At 53.9% G+C, this 26,862-nt stretch overlaps 1 protein-coding gene across 4 annotated transcripts in view; it reads right to left on the bottom strand.

Annotated features, from left to right (window-relative positions):
- DAPK2 (death associated protein kinase 2) overlaps positions 1–26,862 on the bottom strand; it is a 121,703-nt gene that overhangs the window by 48,743 nt on the left and 46,098 nt on the right. For 3 of the 4 annotated variants that reach the window (XR_007910155.2, XM_008268912.4, XM_008268909.4), the window contains exon 3: positions 277–498. Coding sequence is in view for 3 of the 4 variants with exons in the window: in XM_008268912.4 (XP_008267134.2) it covers positions 277–498 (222 nt within the window). In the remaining variant the exon portion in view is untranslated. Of the gene's footprint in view, positions 1–276; positions 499–8,348; positions 8,469–26,862 lie in introns of those variants that run through there. The other variant, XM_008268911.4, reaches the window with a different exon arrangement.

A 26,862-nucleotide genomic window follows, 5' to 3' on the forward strand; every position in this document is an offset into this window, starting at 1 on the left:
CAGCCCCTTCCTGCCTCCCAACCCCTCCCATCAGGGGAGGACCCGGTGTCTATTCCCTTTGGCCCCCAGGGCATAGTGGCAGCCAGTACTTGGACCACTGCCCTCCACCCCTGTGATCCAGCAAGCCCCACCCTCTTCCAGCCCTGTTCCAGATGGAGAACTGAGGGCCACTGATGCCCTCTCTCAAGGCCGACCTTCGGTCTGGGTGCTGCTGCTGCCCTCCCGGGCCTGGGGCTGGCACCGCCTCCCCCTGCCCGTCCCTGCTGCCCCACTCACAGCTCTAGGATGAGCACCACGTCGGTGCGGTTCTCGTAGACGTCGTGCAGCGTGATGATGTTGGGGTGCAGCACCTGCCGCAGGATGCTCACTTCCCGCTCGATCTCCTCCCGGCACACGCCCCGCCGGCTGGCCCGGCTCTGCCGCTTCTTGATGAACTTGGCTGCGTACTCGAGCCCCGTGCTCTTCTCCCGGCACTTCTTCACGATGGCGAACTGACCGCTGTGGGCACACAGATGCACACGGTGAGAACGCCACTGCGGCTGTCGGGCAGGTGGCCTCTACCTCTCTCTCAACCAACAGGCCATGCTGATTCAAGGTCACACCGCAGGACAGGACAGATTACGCCACCCGCCAGCATCTGCACGTGGCCAACAAGCCAGGACTGGACTGGGCTGGGTACCGGGCCTCTCTTCCTTGCCTAGGAATCCTTGACCTTTCACTGGGGCCCTGGAAGGTGATGCACTTGGTCAGGTAGCCACCACCTTGTCCTAGCAAAGCCTCAGCTGGACTCCAAGTCTAGTGTCCCCCCGATGACAACACAATGTCCAGAAGCAGCCTGGGCTGTGGGTTGTGGCAGAAGCAGTCTCGCAAGGTTGACCATCACAGGGAGAAGTCACCCCAGTGAGAGGACTGGTGTGAGCACAGGGGCTGTGAAACCAGGAAACCAAGGCCCAAGGGAAGCCAGGTGACGCACCTGAGGAGCCACAGCAGAGCCAGGCCTCAAAGCCAGCTCACCTCACTGTCCACCGCCTCGAAGACAGCTACAGGACTCAAGACCACGCTTCGTCAGTTCAGGCACTGGCACCCAGGCTGGGCCCGGGAACCCGTCACTCCAGGGACCGACAGCCCTGAGCCAGCAACCCTGGGTGCTCTAAAGACTGCCCATGCCCAGGGCAGCCACTGTCTGCCTCTCCATCCCAGGCCAGGCAATCAGCAGGGCAGAGGTAAGTCCCTGGGGACTGCCAGTGTTTACCTGTCCTGGGGTCCCCCCACTCCCCTTCCACCATTTCCACTTTGGCCCCCACTTAAATGCCACCCCAAAATAGCCACTGCTCAGAAAGTTCATGGCTCAGCGTAAAGGCTCCATAAGGGGCCACCAGAGTCCAGGCTAAGGATGGACTTTGAGTGGCCTGGGGTTCATGTGACCCCCACTGAGGGCCCTGGGTGTCTGCTCCAACCTCAGAAAACAGCCCAGCATCAGGCCCATGCCATTATCAGAATAACCTTCAGAGAGATTGTCTTCAAGACAACCTGAGTGACAACCACAACCAGAAAGTCAAGTTGAGCAAGCAAAGAATACGGGCGCGCTTCAAAAAGTTCATGGAAACAGAACTCAAAGAGAAGTTTCCTTTGGGGCCAGAAAAAGTGAAATCCATGCAGTTATTTCATAGGATGCATTTTTCATGAATTGCTTGAACACACCACACAGATTCACCAACACTCCAATAACTCGTGACGGCAACTGCTTTTGAGATGTCACCAAGCCGAACTCATGTGTCCCTCTCCTCCTCCATCCACTCAGAATGGTCTAAGCATCTGCTGTGTGCTGGGCAGCAAAGCCTTTGGGCCTTGGGCACATCGGATCCCTTAGCAGCAAACCCTTGACAAACCTTCCAGCCCCAGGCGGCCGCAGGTCTAAGCATCGGGGCAGCCACACTCCTGAACTCTCCCTCCCTCCCCTCTCCCAGGGGACTGCAGCTGTCAGGGCCTGGCATTTCAGTTCCACAGCCTGTCCACAGCAGCCCAAGGGTGACCCAGCTGGTGGGGACAGCAGAGTTGAAGGGGTTAAAGTGGCGAGGTTCTGCTCCCAGGACACACAGGCAGCTGGCACCGCTGTGCTCTGGGACAGGCCCAGCGCCCAGCAGTCCAGCTCTCAGCCCTGCCCTCTGTTGATGGTGTCTGGACCACAGAAGGGCTGAAGAACAGCTCAGGCCAGCTTGACACAGCTGGCCTGTGCCTTAGAAGGGAAACCGGGCCGGCGCCGCAGCTCACTAGGCTAATCCTCTGCCTGCGGCGCTGGTACTCCGGGTTCTAGTCCCGGTTGGGGCGCCGGATTCTGTCCTGGTTGCCCCTCTTCCAGGCCAGCTCTCTGCTGTGGCCCAGGAGTGCAGTAGAGGATGGCCCAAGTGCTTGGGCTTCTGCACCCACATGGGAGACCAGGAGTGTGGGGAGCAGCTCGGACTAGACTAAGTTACTGGAATTAAGACTTATTCTATGCATCTGCTCTCCCACAATATGGCGCTGGGAGAGGAGGAAACAGCTTTTACACAGCTGCCTCCAGTTCAACCAACAAGCTGCAGGACCTGCTCCTGATTGGAGGAGAGCAGCGTACTCGGCGTGTGGGTAGCAGAGTTGGGATTGGTGGAAGAGGACTATAAAGGAGGAGAGAGACAACATGCACCAGGAACATCTATCTGAAGGAACACCTGAGCAGCCCCCGAGAGAGCCGGCTGGCGGTGTGCCGCTCCCCCGCGGAAGTGGGGAAAGTGGCAGGGGGAACCGCCCTTCCACGGAGGTGGAAGGGACGGTAGCCAACCCGGGAAGAACCAGCAGCAAACCCGGGGAGGGCCGAGCAGACGAAAGAACAACGCAGGGTCCTGTGTCGTTCCTCCACGAAGAGGGGGAGCGACATAATGGTGCCGTGACTCGGATATGAAGCCTAGGCAGGGTTTAGTGTCGTTCCTCCACGAAGAGGGGGAGCGACAAGGAGGAAGCACCTGGCTCCTGGCTTTGGATCAGCACAGTGCACTGGCCGGAACCGCCATTCGGGGGGTGAACCAACAGAAGGAAGACCTTTCTCTCTGTCTCTCTCTCACTGTCTATAACTCTCTCTCTCTCTCTCTCTCTCTCTGTCTGTCTCTCTCTCTCTCTGTCTAACTCTGCCTGACAAATAAAAATAAATAAATAAATAAAAATTTTTAAAAAGCTATAAAAAAAAAAGAAGGGAAACCGGCATTTTTCTCTATTGCACACCTCAAAAATTCCTCAAACCCTCAGAATGCAGACAAGTGTTTGCTTTTGCTGCCTCAAGCTTTCTCTCTGTGAGAGCAGCTGCAGCCATGGGAGGGGAGGGCAGGGAGGGCGGGGAGCCATTCCGCCTCCTTCCAGAAGGAGGTATTTTTTGAGAGTGGGAGCCACATACCAGGCGACACCACTCACCCGACCGCTCTTCACGCTAGAGGGGCCTCCATGAGAGCCAAGGTCCCTGGCCAGGTTCCCCCTTACCCTGGGCATTACCACCCTCTCACAGACACAGCCCCTGGGACTTCAAGGAGAAGCAGGCCTGGCCTCAGGGACTTGTGCCATCACCTGGGGCGGCAAGTCTGTACCTGCCCTGAGCATCAGTCTTCTCATTTGTAAAATGGGTGTATGACTCCCTGCTAGACAACTGTGAAGACTGGACATATCCGTCTTGGAGTCAGGACTAATAAATGGCTCGTGGGAAGGCCAAGCAAGAGTGAAATGGCCTGGGGCGTGTAGCCAGGGCACCACCAGTCACGGGGCTATTACTGTGCTAAGCAATTAGCCAACTCTTGCTCCCAGAGCAGTGGTTCTCACTGCTGCCCGAACAGAGGAGTCACCCAGGGAATTTTCAATCTACTGGCGGGTGGCACTCACTCCTGGAGAGGCAGAAATCTGAATGTCCCAGGGGTGACCCTGGAGGGCAGCAGCCCTCTCGCTGTCTCCATTTCACAGAGGGTGAAACCGCGCCATTGCTGCTACCAGCACTCCCTGTGGCTCGCGCTGTTCCACTTCCCTGCCGCTCTCTGATCCAACTACGGAGGGTGAAGGGGGGTTGGGGGGGATTACAGGTAAGGGGTTGCCTCTGCACAGGCATGGCTTTGGCTTGAGAGTCAGCAGTCTGACTGCTGTCGTATGTGTTTGCAGAGCAACACAGACGATCCCCCTGGGCTCTGGGAGGGTTGTCGGAGTGGAAATTAGCAGGCACCCCCTGCACACTGCACCACAGCAAACGCACAGGGGCAGAACCCATCAGAGGCACCAGCGGACTCGGGGGCAGGCGATGACTGTGACCAGCCCTTGACCATGCACCAGGAAGGCCCTGCAACCAGAAGTTGAGGCCCACAGTGCAGAAGCCATGGAGCAAGGCAACAGCAGTGAGGGGTGGGATATGAGGTCCCTCTGGGTTAAGAGCACCGCCCAGGGAGGGAGCAGAGGAGAGCTATCCGACCTCAAAGGAGGGCACTGCCCACACTCACCCAAACATCAGGCCAATACTGAATCGCGGATGCTCATACGCAAAGCCTGTATGCTGCAGTGTGTGCCAACAGTCAGCACCTGATCCAGGGTCTCACATAGCAACAGGCCGGCCATCAGCAGGCCCCACCCCCGGCCTGCACCTGCCATCAAAGCATTGTAAGTTTGGAGCAGGAACTGGTCCCCTCGGTTCTTGTTTCTGCCACCTGAGGTCTTACCTAGGTGGGAAAGCTCTAAGGAGCCTGCGACCACAGGGAACAGAACTGAAGGCCTTCCCCCCGCTCTCCAATTCCTATCTCGGGGCTGGCATCAGGAGACACAGGTTCTCAGAGCCCAGCCACTGCCCAGCCCTCACCCTGGGCAGCCTGGGCAAGCCCCCAGCATGATAAAAGCTGCATCACCCACCTCCTGGAACTGCTAAGAGAATCACAAACGACTGAGGGCTTTGCCACCCAGCAGCAGGGATGCAGGAGGTGAGGGTGCTGGGACCCGGGAGTCTGCGGCCAGCTTGAAGAAGTCCCACAGGGTGGCCTAGCGAGGGACAGTTAAGTCCACAACACACCAACCCTGCTCGGCACGCTGTCCCACAGCTATGTCAGGAACAGGCTGCAGCCCCTCGGTCACTCAGCTCCGGGGGAAGTGCCGTGGCATCGGCACGTGGGCCTCTCCAGGCACCCCGCGAGGGCTCTCCTGTTGTCTGCTGGATGTCACGTGGAAAGAGCCCACCTGGAGCAGCCCCCAGAGCTCAGAAACCACCCCAGCCCCTCCTGAGCACCACAGAAGAACCTGGCCCAAGCCTGCCCAAACTCTTCACTGCCAAGGGTGGTGAGACCCTGGGCGTGGCCTAAATGTCAGCCCATACTGTGGGCTCTGCAACGTTCACCTCCTGTTTTCTCTCCATAAGCTAACTTTGTATGCATTTTGTCTCTTTTTAAAAGATTTATTTATTTACTTAACAGGCAGTGTTAGAGAGAGACAGATCTTCCATCTACTGGTTCACTTCCCAAATATCCACAAGAGGCAGGACTGGGGCAGGCTGAAGCCAGGAGCAAGGAACACCATATGGGTCTCCCATGTGGGTGGTAGGGGCCCGAGCACTTGGGCCATCCTCCACTGCCTTCCCAGGTGCATTAGCAGGGAGCTGGATTGGAAGTGGAGCAGCCAGGACTCGAACCAGTGCTCCAATATGAGATGCCGGCCTCACAAGTGGTGGCTTAACTTGCTGAGCCACATCACGAACCCCTCATTCCCTTTTTTTGTTTGTTTGTTTTTTGTTTTTTGACAGTCAGAGTAGACAGTGAGAGAGAGACAGAGAGAAAGGTCTTCCTTTTGCCGTTGGTTCACCCTCCAATGGCCGCCGCAGCCGGCGCACTGTGGCCAGCGCACCGCGCTGATCCGATGGCAGGAGCCAGGTACTTATCCTGGTCTCCCATGGGGTGCAGGGCCCAAGCACCTGGGCCATCCTCCACTGCATTCCCTGGCCACAGCAGAGAGCTGGCCTGGAAGAGGTGCAACCGGGAAAGGACCCGGCACCCCAACTGGGACTGGAACCCAGAGTACCAGCGCCGCAGGCGGAGGATTAGCCTATTGAGCCGCAGCACCGACCTCCCCTCATTCCCTTTTACTATTTGCAAGCATCCTTCTTGGTGCTGTTTTACAGATAAGAAAACCGAGGGTTAGAGAAGTGAAGTGACTTGGACGTCGGGACCAGGAGCAGGGCCAGGACACAAAGCCAGAGGCAAACACCTTGTTCTGCTGGCCCAACTAGTGAGGGGCAGGAGAGGGGAGTAGTGTCTCAGCACTGGGGTCCCCGGCACATGGTGACTAGAAAAAGCACACTGCTTTTTACACCTGTTTACTAATGGTTTCAAATTCTCTAAAGATAACGCTCTCATGACCTGGACCAAGGCGGGCCACCCTCACTGCACCCCCGGCCCCACTCCCTATAGTGAGCCCTGGCTGATCCCACACCTGCTCTGCTCTGTCAATGACCACGGGCCAGTCACTGGAGGCTGGGAAGGTCCCCCACTAGTCTTGGTCTCTGCTCCAACCCAGGTGTGCCGAGGCAGAGCTGCACAGAGCACAGGGAACCAACCCGGGGAATCGATGTCACGCGAGCTGAGAGGGCTCAAATAGGAAGTGTTCCTGGCAGAGGGATGTGGCCGTCGGGTTCCTCCTCCTGCTTCCCCTAGCAGTCACTGCAGTTCCTCTCCCCACCCTGGAGAACAATGAGCCACAATTCCTCTGGAATTACCCTGCCAGCTTCAGGGACTAGCCAGCAGAGATGCTTCCAGATCTCCAGGCAAAGTCACTGCAGGTGCAACCCCACAGGTGGAGAAATGGGCCCTCCAGCCAACGCGGCCCAAAGGCAGAAGAGATCAGCCTGACCCCAGAGGGCCCCTACCCAGACCCCAGGGCCACAGACTGTCTGGGATGGTGTCTCTGAGCTCCCCACTCCTCTGCCTGGTCTTCTCTGCCTTCCCTGCACACCCAAGCTTCAGCCAGGCCACTCCTAATGCCCATGAATGAGAACCTTTCCTCACTGTTTAGCAACCAACCTGTTTCTGAGCTCTTATGACCATGCACAGAAGGCTGGTGTCACCCAGGTTCAGAATTTAGAGTCAAGTTGGATTTCCAGCTCTGCAGTCTTTAGCAAATCACAGAAGGCTGAGCCTCCACTTTCTGTGTGTAACAGACACAAGACTGCCTCAGCCGCCAGGCTGATGAGAACGAAATGAGACAAGAGTGGGAGAGTGCCGCGTAAACCACGCTGTCACCGGGAAGGTGAATTTTTCTTTCTTTCTGCCCACTGGGTCGCCCCATTAATCCTTCATCCCCATCTTCCAATCACAGCACAAGTCTTGAACCTCACTCAGCTCCACCCTCAGATCCCAGCCTAAAAGTAGACAGTGCTGGGGCCGGCGCTGTGGCAAAGCGGGTCAAGCCACTGTCTGCAGTGCCGGCATCCCATAGGAGTTCCAGTTGGAATCCTGGCTGCCCCACTTCAGATCTAGCTCCCTGCTAACGCACCTGGGAAGCCAGTGGAAAATGGCCCAAGTACTTGGGCCCCTGCACCCACATGGGAGACACTAAAGAAGCTCCTGGCTCCTGGCTCTGGCTCGGCCCAGCTCCAGCCATTGCAGCCGTCTGGGGAGTGAACCAATAGATGGAAGATTCTCTCTCTCTCTCTCTCTCTCTGTGTGTGTGTGTGTGTGTGTGCGCGCGTGCGCGTGGCTCTTTTAAATTAAATAAATAAATCTTAAAAAAAAAAAAAAAAGACATGGCCAGCGCCACAGCTCAGTAGGCTAATCCTCCACCTGCAGCGCCAGCACACCAGGTTCTAGTCCCGGTCGGGGCACCGGATTCTGTCCCGGTTGCCCCTCTTCCAGGCCAGCTCTCTGCTGTGGCCAGGGAGGGCAGTGGAGGATGGCCCAAGTGCTTGGGCCCTGCACCCGCATGGGAGACCAGGAGAAGCACCTGGCTCCTGGCTTCGGATCAGCGCAGTGCGCTGGCTGCAGCGGCCATTGGAGGGTGAAACAATGGAAAAGGAAGACCTTTCTCTCTGTCTCTCTCTCTCACTGTCCACTCTGCCTGTCCAAAAAAAAAAAAAAAAAAAAAAAGACAGACCAGGGCCTCCAGGGACAGCCAGGATCTAAGAAGTCAAAAAAAAAAAAAAAAAAAAAAAAAAGTTCAAAACAGTCACACGAGGTCACCCAAGGTCACAGCAAGGAAGGGAACAGATATCCAGGAAGACAAAATCAAGTGAAAAAAAACATAATGCTGTCAGAAGGGAGCAGGAAGCAGGTCAGCATTCCAGGCCAGAGAGGTGATGGTAAGGGGCAAACATTTACCAAAAGCAGGTGGACTGCATGTCAGGAACTAGGCAGGCACCAAGGGGTGAGAAGCAGGAAGCGCAGCAGAGCCAGCAGCAGGTGCAGGGTCTGGAGCAACGGAGGCGTCCACCAGAACCTGCAAACAGAAGAGAGTCCCGGCCATTCGGAAGGACTTTTCTCCCAGCCAGGGAGCCAAGCCCATCGTCAAACGGACTGGCCACCTAGCCACCACAGTCTTTCTATTCTCTCGACAATGGCTCTGAAATTGGAGGTATGGATCCTCCTCTCCAATAAACCTCGTGCAGAAATTTCATGTGTAAAAACAGTATGAGCCGGCGCCGCGGCTCACTAGGCTAATCCTCCGCCTAGCGGCGCCGGCACACGGGGTTCTAGTCCCGGTTGGGGCGCCGGATTCTGTCCCGGTTGCCCCTCTTCCAGGCCAGCCCTCTGCTGTGGCCAGGGAGTGCAGTGGAGGATGGCCCAGGTGCTTGGGCCCTGCACCCCATAGGAGACCAGGAAAAGCACCTGGCTCCTGGCTCCTGCCATCGGATCAGCGCGGTGCGCCGGTCGCAGCGCGCCGGCCGCTGCGGCCATCGGAGGGTGAACCAACGGCAAAGGAAGACCTTTCTCTCTGTCTCTCTCTCTCACTGTCCACTCTGCCTGTCAAAAAAAAAAAAAAAACAAAAAACAGATATGAGTGACTGGCACCCTGGCTCACTTGGTTAATCCTCCGCCTGCGGCACCGGCATCCTATATGGGCACCGAGTTCTGGTCCCGGTTGCTCCTCTTCCAGTCCAGCTTTCTGCTGTGGCCAGGGAAGGCAGTGGAGGATGGCCCAAGTGCTTGGACCCTGCACCCACATGGGAGACCAGGAGGAAGCACCTGGCTCCTGGCTTCGGATCGGCGCAACGCACCAGCCGTAGCGGCCATTTGGGTGGTGAACCAACGGAAGGAAGACCTTTCTCTCTCTCTCTCTCTCTCTCTCACTGTCTAACTCTGCCTGTCAAAATAAAATAAAATAAATAAAAAAGCAGATACAAGGCAGCGTTTCTTTTTGGGGACAGGCACCGCACCCACCACACTTGTCTCCCTTCATGACTGAAGGAGCTTCACGGAACCCCAAAAGTTCCAGGGGACACAGTGCCTGTGTGTACTGGGGAAACTAGCTCATGGATGCCCTGAAAGACATGGGAAGCCATAAATTAAAACAAGGAGAACAGACCACATGGATGCTTCTCAAAATGAGTGTCCAGTCCTTGGAGAAGTTACTCTAAGTCAAACTCAGTAGGGTAAGCATCAGGAGCCAGAAGTCGCCCGAGGGCTTCAACCTGACCTATCAATGACCCTGGTCCGCAGAGCCACAGGAGGCTGCCCTGGCTGCCCTGGCTGCCCTGTGGCCACTGCTTGCACAGGTTTGCTCATTTCATTCCCTGGCCTGCAGCCTAACTTCCTTCCTCTGGCTTGTATTGCTGCTGTTATCCAAAAAATCCGTAAGACACAGGAAAGGAAGGAATTGTTGAGCAGAGCCAAGTCGGGCTGAGGGCTGATTCCTTTTTTGGAACCTGCTCTAAGTAAAAACACAGTGGATGGTGTTGTCAAATGAAGGGAGCTCCACAGTCCAAGACTGAGATAAATTAGGCTCAGCATGAGTTGCCCTTGGCAATGCAGAGAAAGGCTTCCAGGAACAACACGGCCAGGTGTTCTCTGATCTCTCCCTCAGTCTACCATCTTCACTCTAGACACAGCCCTGCTGCAGGTTACTGGGGCAGTGCTGAGCTCACTCACCCGTCTGCTCACTCACCCATCCACCCACCCATCCATCCAGCTGTCCATCCATCTCTTCACTAGTTTATACTGCCACCCCTCACTTATTTTTAAATTTTTTACTTAGTTTCTTTTTATTTGAAAGGCAAGAGAGACAAAGAGACAGACAGAGAGAGATCTTCCATCCACTGGTTCACTTGTCAAATACCCACAATAGCCAGAGCTGGGCCAGGCTGAAGCCAGGAGCCCAAAATTCAATTTGGGCCTCCCACACTGGGAGCAAGGGCCCAAATACTTGAACCATCACCTGCTGCCTCCCGGGATGCACATTAGCAGGAAACTGGGACTCAAACCAGGCATTCCAACGTGGAATGTGAGTATCCCAAGTGGCAACTTAACCACTGTGCTAAACGCCTGCCCCTCCCCCCATTTGCCAATCATTGTCCTAAGTGCTCCAAAGAAGAGACACCCCACACCATGAAGGACTTACAAGCTATTGCAGAGAGCAGAGAAACACAAAGAAAAGGAAACACAGCACGGATGTGAAAGAAATATCTGCGAGAAGAGAAGAGGCAGGAGACGCTATACAAACTCTCCTGTGGTGTCCCCAAGTCCCCATCTCTCTACCCCACTTCCTCCCTGTTAAATAACCACTTCCTTGCAGAGAAATACCAGGAATATGAACTTCCCCTTGCCTCTCTTCCTTGTGGCAATGACAGGAAGGAGAAGAAGCAGTCAAGTGGCCAGGCGTGCCCGGCTGGGTCAGGCACCCTTCCCACCACTCGAGCTCCTGACTGTCGATGTCCATTCGATTCATGAAAGAACTTCAGCGGCATGAACTTCTTGCTCACTGCTTGAAACATCAGCCAGAACCACAGCCTGAGCAAAGCCCAAGAGACTGTGCGTGAAAGATAAAACCTCGAATAGGCACTCATGCTTTAGAGCAAGAAAAGGGAGAAGATGGTGGAGGTGCCCCCCTGACTGTGGGACACACAGTCATCCTTATCAAGTGGTGAACTAAACAGTGCATCTTCTAGAACACCTGCCTCCCAACTCCCCTCCAGGGCCACAGATCCCCATCCCCAGCCTGCGAACCCTCTGCCTCTCCCTGGTCACATCCCTTGTGATCTTCCCCAAAGTTCATATAAGGTGATCAAGCATCGCCCAGGGTTGACTTCTCTCCAAGGTGACACGTTCCCATTTACAGAGCACCTTTGGCCAAGAAGGGGCGTCAACAATGGCAGGTTTAGGCACACACTGAGCAGGTGGAGAAATGACATGGAGACAGAAGGCCTTCCTACTTTCCTAAAATTCACACTGAACACGTGGCTCTGCAGAGGACTGTGCATGGGTGTGGATATGGATGCAGACGTATGTCCAAATTGTTACCAATTATTCCTTGTCCATCTTTTTAAAAAAGATTTACTTATTTATTTGAAAATCAGAGTTACAGAGAAGCAGAGGGAAAGAGAGAGAGAAGGTCTCTCATCCAATGGTTCACTCCCCACGTGGCTGCGACAGCCTGAGCTGCGCTAATCTGAAGCCAGGAGCCAGAAGCTTCCTCCAGGTCCCCCATGCGGGGCAGGGGCCCAAGCATCTGGGCCATCTTCTACTGCTTTCCCAGGCCACAGCAGAGAGCTGGATTGGAAGTGGAGCAGCTGGGACTAGAACCGGCGCCCATATGGGATGCCGGCACTGCAGGCAACAGCCCCACACACTATGGCCCCTCTCTGCCCGTTTTCTTCCGCACACCTGGACTTTAATGCCCAAGTACCCTTGCTATAATTTCATTTACAGCCTCAACTCCTGGCCACTTATGGTAAATTCTGTTTCTTGATTTCTGTGAATCTTTTATCCCAAATTGGCTTCCTGATCACCACTTGACAGTGCACAAAATTGCCCCTCCCAAACACTCAGCACTGTGCTGACCCATGTTGTGGGCAGAGCAGAGGTTAGGAGTCCTGGCTCCACCACTAACTTCCAAATCTCTTTCTCTCCTGAGGCCTGTGGTCTTCTGAAACACATATTTGCTCCTCATGCCCATTTCCTGCCATGTAACTCCTAACAGACTTGGAACCTCCCTGGCCTTAAGGGTCTTTTCCTATGCTAGTGAGCTGAATGGTAGCTGGCAGAAGGGGAACAGATCACAGGAGAGACCAAGGCAGGGTTAGAGCGCTGAGACCCTCCCACACACCTCAACCTCCAGGAGAGAGAGAGAGACTGAGGTTAAATTGATCATCAACGGCCAATGATTTAATCACTCTTGTCTATGTAATGAAGCCTCCATAAAAACCCAAAGAGGGAACCTGCTGTGGTGTAGCAGGTAAAGCCACCACTTGTGACTCCTATATGGGTACCACTTCAAGTCCTGGCTGCTCCACTTCCAATCCAGCTCTCTGCTATGGCCTGGGAAAGCAGTCAAAGGTGGCCCAAGTCCTTGGGCCCCTGAACCCACATGGGAGACCCAGAAAAAGCTCCTGGCTCCTGGCTTCAGATTGGCATAACTCCAGCCATTGTGGCCATCTGGGGAGCGAACCAGCAGATGGAAGACCTCTCTCTCTCTCTCTCTCTCTCTGCCTCTTGTTCTCTCTGTGTAATTCTTTCAAATATATATATATATATATATATATATATACATATATATATAAACCAAAGGGACTGGGTTTGGAGACAGCTGACCATGCGGGGATTCCTGATAAGAGATTTTACTCTGCGCCCTCCCTGGTGGGAAGTTCTACACCCCTTCTCCATTCCTCACTATGTTTGTCTCCTTATCAGCCTCCTTTCTAAGATCCCCTGTACTGGAAATGTGTTTCCATGAGTCCTGTGAGCTGCTCTAGAAAATTAGTCAGACCCAAGGAAGGTGATCTTGGGGATGCTGATGTATAGCCAGAATTTAGAGGTCAGAAGCACGGGTGACAACCCGCTATTTGCGACTGGCACTGAAGGTGGGACTGAACCCTCAATCTGTGGGATGTGATTCTACCTCCAGTAGACGATGTCAGAACAAACTTGGAGGACATTGCTGGTGGGAAGAAATCGCCACACAGGCTGGTGATAGAGGGTCTCGGATATGTTCTGTGTTGACTGTTGAGTGAGAGAACCGGGAACAGCACTTTGCTTTGGTTTTTCCTATACTCTTGCATACTTGGTCATAGGAACACATTGAGCCTGAGAGCAGAGTTTGCTTCCTTATCTGACTTATCCTGCTAGGATTGTCCAACACATGGCAGCATGTCACATGCATGCATCCATGTGAGACATAATCCAGAGACACATGGCGTGATTTTTCAATGTCCCACTGCACTGCACAGGGCCTGGTCCCCTGGAAATCATTGCAGCCTACTGATTTATCAGTCAAGAGCTGCCAACTGCATTTCCAAAGACAGAGGGGAACTAGGGCTTCAGGCAAGAAGGGTAGCTCTCAGGCCACTCAGCGAGACGCCCCCGTACCATCTTCACAGCCAGCAAAATGCTGGACACTCAAAAGGCCACAAATGTACTTTGAGGGAAAATGACCTGGCACTCAGCCTTAAATACCAAGCATCCTGGAGGGAACTGCGGGGGAGAGCTGTCATCTTCATCACTCTCTCAGGGCCCAGCTCAGCCCCGGGCACCAAATAGGTGTTCAGCCAGCGTTTGTAGAAATGATGATCTAAACTGCAGAGGCAGGAAGGCTGGGACGGCCTTGTCGCCTGCCAAGGTCCTCAAGGCAGAAGGAACACAGCAATGGTAGGCTCGCTTAAAAAGGAAAACCTTTGCTTGATTAGGTTTTATTATTAAAGAAACACACCCATTATTTAAAAAGGAAAACAGAAAAACACCAAGTGGAAGCTAAAAACTTGTTTTCAATCCCATCTTCTAAGATAACCACATTACCTCTGATGTCTGTTCTCAGAGTCTTCCTGGTGCAAACCACAGTCATTTCTATTCTTTTTTTTTTTTTTAATTTAAGTTAACTTCCTTGAGAGGCAGAGAGAGAGAGAGAGAGGGAGAGAGAGAAAGAGAGATCCCAAACTCCGATTCATTCCCCAAATGCCTGCAACGGCCCCCAGCTAGGGCCAAAGCCAGGAGCCCTGACTGATTGCAATGCAATCTTCCACGTGGATGGCAGGAGCTCAGCTGCTTGAGTCATCACTGCTGCCTCCCAGGGTCTACCATAGCAGGGAGCTGGAGTCAAAGCCAAGCATTCCAACGTGGCGTGTAAGCATCATAATTGGTGTCTTAACCTCTAGGCCAGATGTCCATCCCTGTTTATTTATTTTTAATATAAGGGAGAGGAATGCTGTATATATGAGTTTAGAGCCTGCTTTTCTTTTTTAATTCTTCACTTAATAATAAAGCATGAACATTGTCCCACATAATTAAAAGTTCTCTGAATATCCAGCTTTTAATGGCTGCATAATGGCCCATCATACAGATAAACCATGGTTTTTTAAAGATAATTCTTAATGTTAGACATGTATCTGCAATTTAGAAACAAATGTATTTGAGAGTGAGCTCCCGTCCACTGGTTCACTTGTTGGGCAGGAACCCAATGGCCTGAGCCATCAGCGCTGCCTCCCAGGGTCTGCATTAGCAGGAAGCTGGAGTCAGGAGCCAGAGCCAGGTACTCCAACAGGGGACACAGGCATCCTAGATGTGACTTAACCACAGGGTCAAACAATTTTTAATATCATTAACTCATTAATATCAATTATAATTTTAATATCATTAATAACACTGCTATAAATAACTTATGCATAACTTATGCATACATTCCCTGATTGTCTTTCTTAAGATAAATACCAAGAAAAAGCATCCTTCATCAAAGATATGGACAGTTTTAAAGTTTTTTGATGCTTAACTGATCATCCTCCAGAAAGACTGATTAACCCTATTAATAACCACAAACAACCTCAGCCCACTCCTACGCCCCAGCCAGGCTTCCCCTCGTCTCGCCAAACACGGCCTTGGTGCTTTTTCCAGCATCACTACTGCGATACTTGAAAGGTGGTATGTCTTTGTTGTCTTAAAGCTGATTACCAGTAAGAGTGCAGTCTTTTCCCATGTGTATTGATCATCAGAACTCCCCGCTCATGTATGCTTTGCTGGTTTTCCGGTTGGGGTGTTGGCCTCTTGTTATTGTATATAAAAGCTAGGACACATTTATGATGTTAACCCTTTGTCACGTGTCTCACAAATATTTTCCCCAACCAACTTTGTCGCGGCTGTCATGACATTGTCTTGACAGGAGCTCCCGGCCGTTGGCAGCTCCTGATGGTGGGAACCAGGTTTGCCGTCGCCTCCCTCTCCTGGCACTTCAGTCACCCAACTGCTGCACCCTGGGGTGTTCACAAGCAGCAAGTCTGTGCCTCCGTGGGACTTCTGACAGTGTGGGACAGCTAGGCACTCCGTGCAGGTGACACCTTGAGCCTGCTGCACAGGACTGGAGGGTCCACCAGTGTCCCTCACCCCTCACCCCTGTCCTGTCTTCAAAGTCACTGCACTCCCTTGATGGCCGACGTCCATCAAGGACGGGACAGGACAGCATCTGGGGGTGAGCATGTCTGGGCCCCCAGGGCACACCACATCTATGGGGCAACCAGCACAACAAATTCCCCCTTCACCCACGAGGTGTGTGGCACCCTTCCTCACAGGGTTCCCAGGATGCTCTTCTTCCCAAAATGACGCCCACAAAGACATTTGCTTGCCCTGGGAGGCTCACCCCCTTCCTGGCTGCAGACCACGAACCTGCCACAATCTCCCCCAGCTCCCCCTTGCTGTCTTGGTGGTCGGTGACAACGTGGCAGCCTTGATCGTGGGTGCATTTCCTTCCTCCTTCCGTTGTGCTAGTAGCCCTCAGACTCAGGGGCGCAGCAGAGCAGTCTGGGGAGCCTGCTAAAAATGCACCTGTCCAGGCCTTAGCACAGGTCTGCAAAATCATAATTTTGCAGAGGGTCTGTGGCTGGCATTTGACCTTGCATCTGTAGTTTCAGATTCTAATGGTCTCAGTGCCTCTCCCTGTGATCCTTGGCATTCACAAGCAGGAAGAATTACAGGTGGCTCCATGCTGCAGGACTCACTGGCCCGGGACACAGTAAGCCACAGAGTACGCCTTCCAACATGGCCCCGACCAGTGCACAGTCACCGCGGATCCCAGTGGCCAAAGCAATCACAAAGAAAGGGTTTCCCACAGGAATGGGCAGTGCCACCCCGCCTCCTCCTGCCTGCAGGCTTGCAGGTGGCCCATTCCCTCGCCCCCGCCCTCAAAGGGATTTAACGCAGATCCACACCCAGCCTGCCCGTCCGTGCCCATGAGTCTGGAGGGCAGGGAGGGGTAGAAGGAGCAAGTGCAAGCCCTCTTGGAAACACATCTCTCTCCACCTCCTCCTCCCACCCAGCGCCGGCCCCCAGCAGAAGCCAGAGCCTTGGTGGGCCAGCGGCTCAGAGCATGGCTGTGCCATCTCTTCTGTCAACACTACCCCCAATTAGCAGCTACCAGGCGCCTTGGGGGCTGCCACTCCTGCCCGTTCCTCTGACTCTGCCCAAAGTCGTTAAGGATTTGGCACTGCCCGACAGCTTTCGTTCAAGGCTCATTGTCAGGACGCAGGAAAGGTATGCGTCATCTTCAACACGACTTATTTTTCCTCCGTCTACCCAGGCTGAGATCTAGAATGGCCCCATCCCTCCATAATGCCCACCCATCAAGCATGGCCCACGAGCTGCCTCCAGGGGCCCCACACTGGACTTGCACAGGAGAACAGCACGTCCAGAGCACAGGGGCTCAGATCTGGAGAGGACCCCAGGATCACGCAGGCCCCAGCTGCCTAGGAGGCTGGCTGTGGGAGCCTGGGCGAGCCTCCCCATCTCTGAGGCGGGGACCACAGCCACCACGCTGGTTGTGGTGAGGATTCAGTGCACTGAGCCGTTTGCGAGTGCCCGGAACAGCGAATGCCACCAGGCAAACACCGTCGCTCATGGTTTTATTTTTAGCTTTCTGAGCATCAGTTTCCTCGCCTGTAAAATGAAAATAATCCATTTATCTCATAGGACAGTTGAGAAAATGCAATTCAAGAAACATGAGAACCCAGAGCCTGGTACGTCCTTGCTGACCACAGAAGGGTTCCGACTGAGGAAGGGTGAGCCAACTGGACGATGAGTGTCATGATCCATAGCAGACACTGGCACCCACGTCCTCTCAATATCCCAGGAAAAGAATTCCAACAGCCCACTGAGCAGTCCCTGGCTCACCCACAGCCCGGGCGAGCCAGACGGGTGCATTCCTGCCTTATCTTGAGAGCTGGCAGGTCCTGGCCTCCCTCCAGAGCAGAGAGGGGAAGCCAGGTGGTGTCTCAACACGTCAGGGCCCAGGACAGCCAAGGGACAGACTGTCTCCCTCGGGCCACCTGCCCCCACCCAGTTTCCTCCAGGTCAGGGTCTACTGCCCCAGGCTGGGCCTGGCTCGCAAGACTCCCACATGCACAGAGACGTGTCCTTGCTCTCTGTCTGGGTCCCCGAGACTCTGCTGGGTGGGCTCACCACTTGAGGAGACCCCGGGGCGTTGGCAGGAAGCTCATCCAGGAGCAGCTGAGACTGCCATGACCATAACCACGGTGCCCTGTGCAGGATGGCTCGGCATCCTCCCCATCGTGGGGCACTGCCCTGGACTGCCCTCCCCAGTGCTTGCCTGGATCCCACCGGAGCCGGCAATGCCCGCAGGACAGGAGTGAATGCACTGTCATGCTTCCTGCATCCGAAGTGCCCAATAAGTCTTGGGGACACAAAGATACACAAGATGCTGTGCCCCACGCGTGCAGCAGCCACCAAATGCAGGAAGAAGGCAGCTACCCTGTCCCATCCTCATTCCTCTTATCTTGGCTGAGCCAAAGACTCTGAGTATCCATTCTTGAACAGCGGAGCCAATTTGCAAAACTTCTTTCCACTCCTTAGGACATCCAACCTCATGCCAGGCACCTACTGTGCCTTGACATGGACTACACCCAGCTCAGGGGCACAGCGCATGTGCTGTGCAAGAAACCTGCATACTCACTCTTCCCACAGATGCCAGATGCTGGGAAGAAGCAATCTAACTCAGTCAAAATCTCCCTCAACTCCAGCCCACCAGTTATCTGGCCAGCCCGTGGGTGTGGGTGTGGCTGTGGGTTGGGACCACCCATGTGGTAGGTGCTAGACCTGTGTCCACCCCGGGCATCGCGGGGACTGGGAGGACACTTCTGGCCCCACTGCCGACAGCTGCTCCTGGAACAGCAGGGTCAAACCACAGAGGAGGAGAAGGACCGGCTCTTCTCCAGTGCCACGGCTGAGGAAAGACTCAGAGCCGCCTGCGCCAGGTCGTAGAAAAGTTCACAGCCAAACGCCTGAGCCCCCAGATCTCTCCGCTCCCAGTCCTGCGTCTTTCTCCCACGGCAAGGATTTCCCATCTTGCTTCAGTGTCAGAGGTCTATTTCTTTTCATTAGTTATTTAAATTAAAAAAGAGAGCTATTTGAAAGGCAGAGAGAAGGACAGAGAGAAAAAAGAGAGATCTCCCATCAGCTGATTCATCCCCACCCCAGATGGTTGCAACAGCCAGGGGCTGGGTTAGCCTGAAGCCAGGACCTGGGGGTGGCAGAGGCCCAAGTACTTAGGGCATCATTCACTGCCTGCCCAAGCACATTAGCAGGAAGCTGGATCAGAAGCAGGGCGGCCACGACTTGAGCAGCATTCCGATACGGGATGCTTGTGTCACAAGCAGTGGCTTACCTCGCTGCACTACAGCACTGATCTCTTTAATTTACGTGTTTAGCAGAGTAATACGCATGAGCACCACTAAGGCAAAATGGCATTGCACAGAAGGCTTTACAATGGAAGCAAGATCCTCCGGCAACATCCTTCCTCCTCCAAGCTCGACTCCCCAGGGACAACCACTTTTAACCCTTCTTGCATTTAAAAACGCTTTCTTCAAACACAGGTGATGTCAAAAAGTTCACAGGAAAAAATGTAATTAAAAAAGAAGTTGGGGTCGGCGCCATGGCTCATTTGGTTAATCCTCCACCTGCGGTGCCGGCATTCCATATGGGCGCTGGGTTCTAGTACCAGCTGCTCCTCTTCCAGTCCAGCTCTCTGCTGTGGCCCGGGAAGGCAGTGGAGGATGGCCCAAGTGCTTGGACCCCTGCACCTGTGTGGGAGACCAGGAGAAGCACCTGGCTCCTGGCTTCGGATCGGCGTAGCTCTGGCCATGGTGGCCATTTGGGGGGTGAACCAACAGAAGGAAGACCTTTTTCTCTGTCTCTCTCTCTCACTGTCTAACTCTATCTGTCAAATAAATAAAAAAAAAAAAAAGAGAGAGAGAGAAGTTGATTTTGGTGCAAAAAACAAAAACAAATTCCATGCATATAGGGGGGAATCAAAGCAATGTATATTTTAGGAAAAAAATTACACATGGATTTCAAAAAGTTTTACACCAAAATAAACTTTTAATTTCATTTTCCTAGTTTGAAGTCCCCTTATAAATCTTATATAGTGGTTTAATGCACAAGATAGATCACAGCAAGGATAAAATTTGAAAAGGGCACAGCACAAAGCACCTGCTTGACAACCACACCGACACACACACACACACACACACACACCAGCCCCTAAGTCTGCACAGCGAACTCAGTGTGAAAATCACCCCATCACAGCAAACTTCAGATACCCTCGCCTCCTGCTGGGTGCCCACTGTGGAGGCAGAGAGACCCCTTCTCCTTGAACTGACACCTGCACCCGGCACATCTGGATTTGTCCCCACGGCTCCCCCACCGCAGGTCCCTTAGGTGTCAGGACCCACAGCAAAAGAGACCTGTTCAGAGCCTCAGGTTTCCCTACGGCTCAGGCTCAGGCCGGGAGGAGAAGCAGGGAGGGATCGGCGGGCAGCGCGATGCTGGCGTGCCCAGTGGGTCTGTAGTCACGTGGCCCCCGGTGTGGATGAATCGAATCAGGCCACTCTCCCACCCACGGGCAGGATTCAACTACACTCAGGCCAGTGGGGACGATTTGACGTCAGGGCAGCATGAGGGCACCCAAGAGCCTGGCCAGCTGGGAAAGGGTGAACACAAAAGGCGTGGCAGGAATGCAGGAAGAAGGGGCACTGGGCACCTTCTCAGTGCTTGCTCCTCGCTCCTCCCCTGCTCCGCTTTCAGCCATCACTCCTCACCACCTCCACTGCCCGGCCCCTCTGACCCCCACACAATCCGGTCTGCACCGCCTTCCGCCGCGCTGTCCCGTGAGATGCTGGCGGCAGGAAGTGGCTCACTCTGCTATCTCTAGATCACTGTCCAGCCGAGGGGAAAGGCAGCTGCCCCCACACATTACACACATATGATGGGGCCCCCTTCCTTCCTCCTCCTCCTCCTCTTCTTCCTCCTACCCTCTCAGAGCACATTTCCGCCTTCCAAACTCCAGACAAGCACACAGCCCAGGAAAACAGCAGCCTCTTCCTCCCAGTGTTGCCCGGGGGGGGGGGGGGGGGGGGGGGAGCAGTCTCCAGAGACCTCTCCACAACTCTTGCAGGGGCGCCTGCCTGGAGACCCCTGGGCTGTGCTTCCTTTCTGCTCCTCCCCACCGGACACTGCACCCCTGAGAGCCCTGCTCCTCAAAGTGTGGTCCACGGCCCAGCAGCACGGACTTCCCCTGAGAGCTCGTTAGATAAGCAGAACCCGGGCTGTCGCCGTGGCTCACTAGGCTAATCCTCCGCCTGCGGCACCAGCACACCGGGGTTCTAGTCCCAGTCGGGGCACCGGATTCTGTCCCGGTTGCCCCTCTTCCAGGCCAGCTCTCTGCTGTGGCCCGGGAATGCAGTGGAGGATGGCCCAAGTGCTTGGGCCCTGCACCCCATGGGAGACCAGAAGCACCTGGCTCCTGGCTTTGGATCAATGCGATGCCCCGGCCGTGGCGGCCATTGGAGGGTGAACCAATGGCAAAAGGAAGACCTTTCTCTCTGTCTCTCTCTCTCACTGTCCACTCTGCCTGTCCAAAAAAAAAGGAAAAAAAAAAAAAAAAGATAAGCAGCACCTGTCGCCTGCCACCTGGTAGCTCACGTCCCCACTCAAGTTTGAGCAGCGCTATTTTAGAAAATATTGCAGCCAGGCCCCAACCCACTGCTGAACCAAGTCCTGGGTTCAACCCCAACCGTTCTGGGTTTTCTTGCTGAAAACCAGTTTTCCTTCCTTGCTAAAGTTAGTCTCACCAGTAAACACAAACTGATAAGCACATGTTCAAGGACCCCTTCTGGGAATAAAAATCAATAGCCCTAGGTGGTTTCACAGAGGGGTCCTCATTGCTTACCCACAGGAGCCTGGGTGCCCTGGGGGCCAGGTGTTCCCTAGCCCCTTACAGAGGAGCAGCCAAGCCTTGGAGATCCAGCAGCACAATCAGGCCCCACCACATTTGGTAGGCCACTCACTGCTCAACGTGGATTAGCCCTGGTGTTTGCAGGCTGGGGAGTGTCCCACCCGTGGGCCATCTAAGGTACATGAAGTCACGTGGTCTGGCCCTGCCAAGGCAACCACAGGTGGAACCCGAAATTCAATACAGCTAGAGCAGGCTAATTTTTTTTTTTTTTTTTTTTTTTTTTGACAAGCAGAGTGGACAGTGAGAGAGAGAGACAGAGAGAAAGGTCTTCCTTTGCCGTTGGTTCACCCTCCAATGGCCACCGTGGCCGGCGCGCTGCGGCCGGCGCACCGCGCTGATCCGATGACAGGAGCCAGGAGCCAGGTGCTTTTCCTGGTCTCCCATGGGGTGCAGGGCCCAAGCACCTGGGCCATCCTCCACTGCACTCCCTGGCCACAGCAGAGAGCTGGCCTGGAAGAGGGGCAACCGGGACAGAATCCGGCGCCCTGACAGGGACTAGAACCTGGTGTGCCAGCGCCACAGGCGGAGGGTTAATCTAGTGAGCCGCGGCGCCGGCCAGAGCAGGCTCATTTTTAACTTATATGGCCCACGAATGGTCCTTGGCTGAAAAAAAAAATTGTCTTATGAACACAATTCATTAGAAATCGAGAGGCAAATGCCCAGAGCAGCCATGGCTGGATTGGGCCGACACCAAGCGTTCAGGAAAGCCACCCAGGCCTCCCAAGTAGCAGGCAGGAACCCAAGGACGTGAGCCATCACCTCTGCCTCCCAGGGTCTGCATTAGCACCAAGCTGGTGTCAGGAGCTGGAGCTGGGAATCGAACCTGGGGTCTCTGATACTGAACACGAGCATGTTAACTGCTACGACAAATGCTTGCCCTCAAATGCGTTCTTGGAGCCGGCACTGTGGCAGAGCAGGTTAAGCCGCTGCCTGCAGTGCCAGCATCACATATGGACATCAGTTCAAGTTCCGGCTACTTCACTTCCAGTCCAGCTCCCTGCTAATGTGCCTGGGAACACAGCGGAAAAATGGCCCAAGTGCTTCAGCCCCTGCACCCCTGGGGGAGACCCGGATGGAGCTCCTGACTACTGGCTTTGGATCGGCTCAACTCCAGCAGTTGCAGACGTGTGGGGAGTGAACCAGAGGATGGAAGACTTCCAATAAATAAATAAACCTTTAAAAAGAAATTCTTTTTTTGCTTTGGTCTTCGTGTTGGAAACAGGAAATCAGCTTTCCAAGCTCTGCTCATAAATAATATCCTGCAAACATACCTTGAGAAAACACTGTTTGAAGGTTTGAGTTTGTCCCCACGTCTTCCACTGTATTGGTCATAGTAATTTGTGTATAATGGTCAAAAACTATATTTATTTAATTAATGGGCAGATGAATGACTGACTGGAACATTTATCAGAACTCCTCCACCCGTGGTGCTGGGAGCTCCCATCAGGAGCCACATAATGTCGTCTCTCTCCTTCCCAGTGACACTAGCAGCTCTATGTCTACATGAGTGAATTCAGCAGAAGGATATTTGTCACCATCACTATCGTGACTTGCCTCATGGGATACTCTGCCTGCACGGCGCAGCTTTGTTTAGACAAGAAGACCCTTCTGAGGAGTTTCAGCCCCTCGGTGGGATCCGGACTTTCAAAGATGTTAACCGCCCCATCTGCAAGGGGTGGAAGTGTGGGGTCTCTGCTAGGCTGCAGTGGAACCTGGTGGCTGGTTTGGCGGCTCCTCCCCCTCAGCTGTCATCACACCATCCCACGGTAGGCCCTTGGTTTGGCAGTGGGCTTTCTCCCAGGTTCTGGGGCACGCAGGCAGAGACCTTTAGCACGTGCACAGCTGCCTCTGAGTCAGCCAAGGACACAACCCAGGAATGTCAGAGCTCTGAGAGCCACTCCCTCCCCTTGAGGCAGCCACAGGTTGTTCTCTGACCTCACACTCTGGGCTTCAGTGCCAAAATCAGGACCGGCTTCTCTTTCTTCCCTTTGAAACACTAATTCCTTCGACTACCATGGCCCCTTTGAGATGAGGATTCTCATGAATTTTCAAGTCATTCTCTTCCTTAATCTGAGTAAGGAATGTGGGAGAGTCCCCACTTCCCAGACAGGGAGACTGCAGCCCAAGGGCTCAGCTGGGCCACCTGATGCCCTGCTCTGGCCTCAGGCCTGTGCTTGGAGGTGTAAGATTGACGAGACAGACGTGACCTCTGAGTAAGTCCAATACTCATCCCTCAGGGTCCGCCCCGTGGTGTCAGGGGAACCAGGGGTGCTCCTCTGGAGAGATGTCCACTTAGCTAAGAGAACAAATCATCCCATCTAGAAGTTCCTGTAGAGCAGCAGGAGGTTCAGACGCTGCTTCACCTTCAGGTCCTGTGTGCGAGCAGGGGTTAGTAGATGCAGTCACCGTAGACGGGAGAAACAAGAGCAGGAGTTGCTCTCTCCTTGATCTAAATCCTAGATGCCCGTCCAGGAGTTCACGGGCAGATCAGGGCAGACAGGCAGGTGCAGGAGAAGTCGTGGAAGGGATGCCTGCATCAGCCCAGAAGGTGGAAGCACAGCCATGAGCCCTTCCAAGATGGGACTGGCTTCTACCAGTCCACCCTGAAAACACTGGGAGACAGGTGGCCAAGCTGAGGGTGGAGGGGGCGAAAACCAGAAACTCTCCTGCCCACAAAGGGTGGGGAGTGAATACAAGGAGTAGACCCAGGAGTAGAACTAGGCCCAACCCCTGGAAAACTCTGCAACATGGACAAAACCAGCCCACCTGGCACAGCTCTCCCTGTGCCTACTCCTAGCACCCCATCATCCTGAGGGCCTCAGTGCCAACCACACGGAGTGCTCCTACCCATCCAGCTTCTCCAGGCCAGCCTGACCCCCCTCCCCAACCAGAGCAGCACCTGCTAGTGACTGCATCCCTCCCAGAGCTCTGCACAGGCAGCTTTTGTCAGTTTACCAAAAACAGCCAAGAGCCAAAGAGTCAGCACTGGCATCCAGGGCCTCAGGCATCCAGACTGACCAGCCAGGGTGCAACAGAAGCCAAGATGACCTCTTCTCCAACCATGGCCTGGTCCATGTCAGCCCATGGCAACTCCCCGCTGAGGACAGACAACCTCACCACCTATATCACAGCTCTTAAGAGAAGTAACAAACTCCCCACCCGGCCCAAGCAGGACGGAACCAACTGTGGCGCTTTCTCAGAGTCCCAGCACACGGTGATGCTTGGCAACCTTCATGTTGTAAAGGGAACTGCTCACCATCACCCTCACTGTACAGGTGGGGAAACCAAGGCCAGGGAAGGGAAGGGAAGAGATGAGCCCCAGTGCCCCTCCTCCCAGGTAGTGGCAGATGCAGGACCACACAGGTCTCCTGGCCAGCGGCCCCGTTCCCTTTCCTCTCCACCCTGCCTCATGCTTCAGACAACTCAGACCTGGCACCCGCACAGGGAAGGCGGCTGCGAGGGGATGGGCCGAGCACAGATTACATCAACCTAGCAGGTAGCCAAGAAGGAAGTGGAGACTATTTCCCTCCCGCCCACAGGCAGCCTGAGTCCAGAAAGCCCTGACACACAGGCAGGCTGACTCCTCACTCAGGGTACCCTCCAGTCCCGGGGCAGGGGGAGGCCAAAGGACACGACCACACAGCCCTGTCTCATTTGCCCTCCAAATGAGCAGAAAGTAGAGGCTCCCCTTGGCCTGTCATCTGGCCCCCACTCAGTTTCCTGGGTCCTCCAGTCTCTACCAAGGCAATTTATCCCTGTCTCACTCGTACCCAAGATGTCTACCTCCTCCTAGCCAAGCCAGAGCCTGGCAGCCCCCTGCATCTCCTGAAGCCCTTCCTCCCATCTCCCAGGCTCAGGAAAAGTTAACACTTGGAAGGAAGTCAGAGATCCCCTCCTGGGGTGGTGCTTACTCTCCACTGGGGTTTCCCACTCTCCACTGGGACAGCTCTACAATGCTTCTCTTAACAGTGGCCTGATTTCCACATTAAACACTGCAAAATGATCAAGAGTCCTTCCATTTTTTGGTTCATCAAACAGCAAGGGGCATACAACAGTGCTTGAAAGATGCCGCTTAGCACTACGTATCAAGAACCATATGCCCCAAATGTCCTTCAGCTGATGAATGGGTAAGCAAACGTGCTCTGTCCATAAGTGGAATATTATTTGTGAGTAAAAGGAATGAAGTAGTGGCACATGCTGCACCATGGATCAGCCTTGGGAATACCGCAGTAGGGGCTGGCATCGTGGCATGGCAGGTAAAACTGCTGTCTGCAATGCTGGCTTCCCACATGGGCACTGGTTCATGTCCCAGCTGCTACACTTTCAGCCTGGCTTCCTGTTAATGGCCTGGGGAAGGCAGCAAAAGATGGCCTAAGTGTTTGGGCCCCTGCCACTGATGTGAGAGACTCGGATGAAGCTCCTGGCTTTGGCCTGATCCAGCCCTGGCTGTTGTAGCCATCTGGGAAGTAAACCAGCAGATAGAAATTCTGTCATTCTCTGTCTCTACCACTAACTCTGACTTTATAATAATATAAATCTCAAAAAAAAAGGGAGAGAGAAAATATTGTGCTAAGGGAAATAAGCCACTTACAAAGGATTATATTAGATGGTTACAATACATTTCTTTTTTTTTAAGTTTTTTTTTTTTTTAATGTTTTTGACAGGCAGAGTGGACAGTGAGAGAGAGACAGAGAGAAAGGTCTTCCTTTTGCCATTGGTTCACCCCACAATGGCCGCTGCGGCCAGCGCACTGCGCTGATCCGAAGCCAGGAGCCAGGTGCTTCTCCTGGTCTCCCATGTGGGTGCAGAGCCCAAGGACTTGGGCCATCCTCTACTGCACTCCCTGGGCCACAGCAGAGAGCTGACCTGGAAGAGGGGTAACCGGGACAGAATCCGGCGCCCCGAATGGGACTAGAACCCGGGGTGCTGGCACTGCAGGTGGAGGATTAGCCTATTGAGCCGCAGCGCCAGCCTACAATACATTTCAATTACACATATTTTGTGATTTCATTTGCATCTATAAAATGGCCAGAATATGCAAATAGAGACAGAGATAGATTAATGATTGCCAAGGAGTAGAGGGTTGAGGAAGTGGGGAATGATTGCTAATGGGCTTAGAGTATTTTATGGTGTGGTGAACTATCCTAAATTGATTATGGTGATGGTCACACTACTTGGAATATACTGAAGTTACTGAATATATAAGGACTCTTTACAAAGTTGATGGAAAATGTGTATTATGAAAAAACTATGCATATTCCCACAACAGCTAGGGCTGGGCCAGGTCAAAAGCAGGAGCCAATAACTCCATCCAACTCTATGTAGGTAGCAGGGACCAAAGTACTTGACCCATCATCTGCTGCCTCTCAAGATATGCCTTGGCAGGAAGATGGATCA

This window comes from Oryctolagus cuniculus, chromosome 12 (genome assembly GCF_964237555.1).
Source record: "Oryctolagus cuniculus chromosome 12, mOryCun1.1, whole genome shotgun sequence".
Taxonomy (NCBI): domain Eukaryota; kingdom Metazoa; phylum Chordata; class Mammalia; order Lagomorpha; family Leporidae; genus Oryctolagus; species Oryctolagus cuniculus.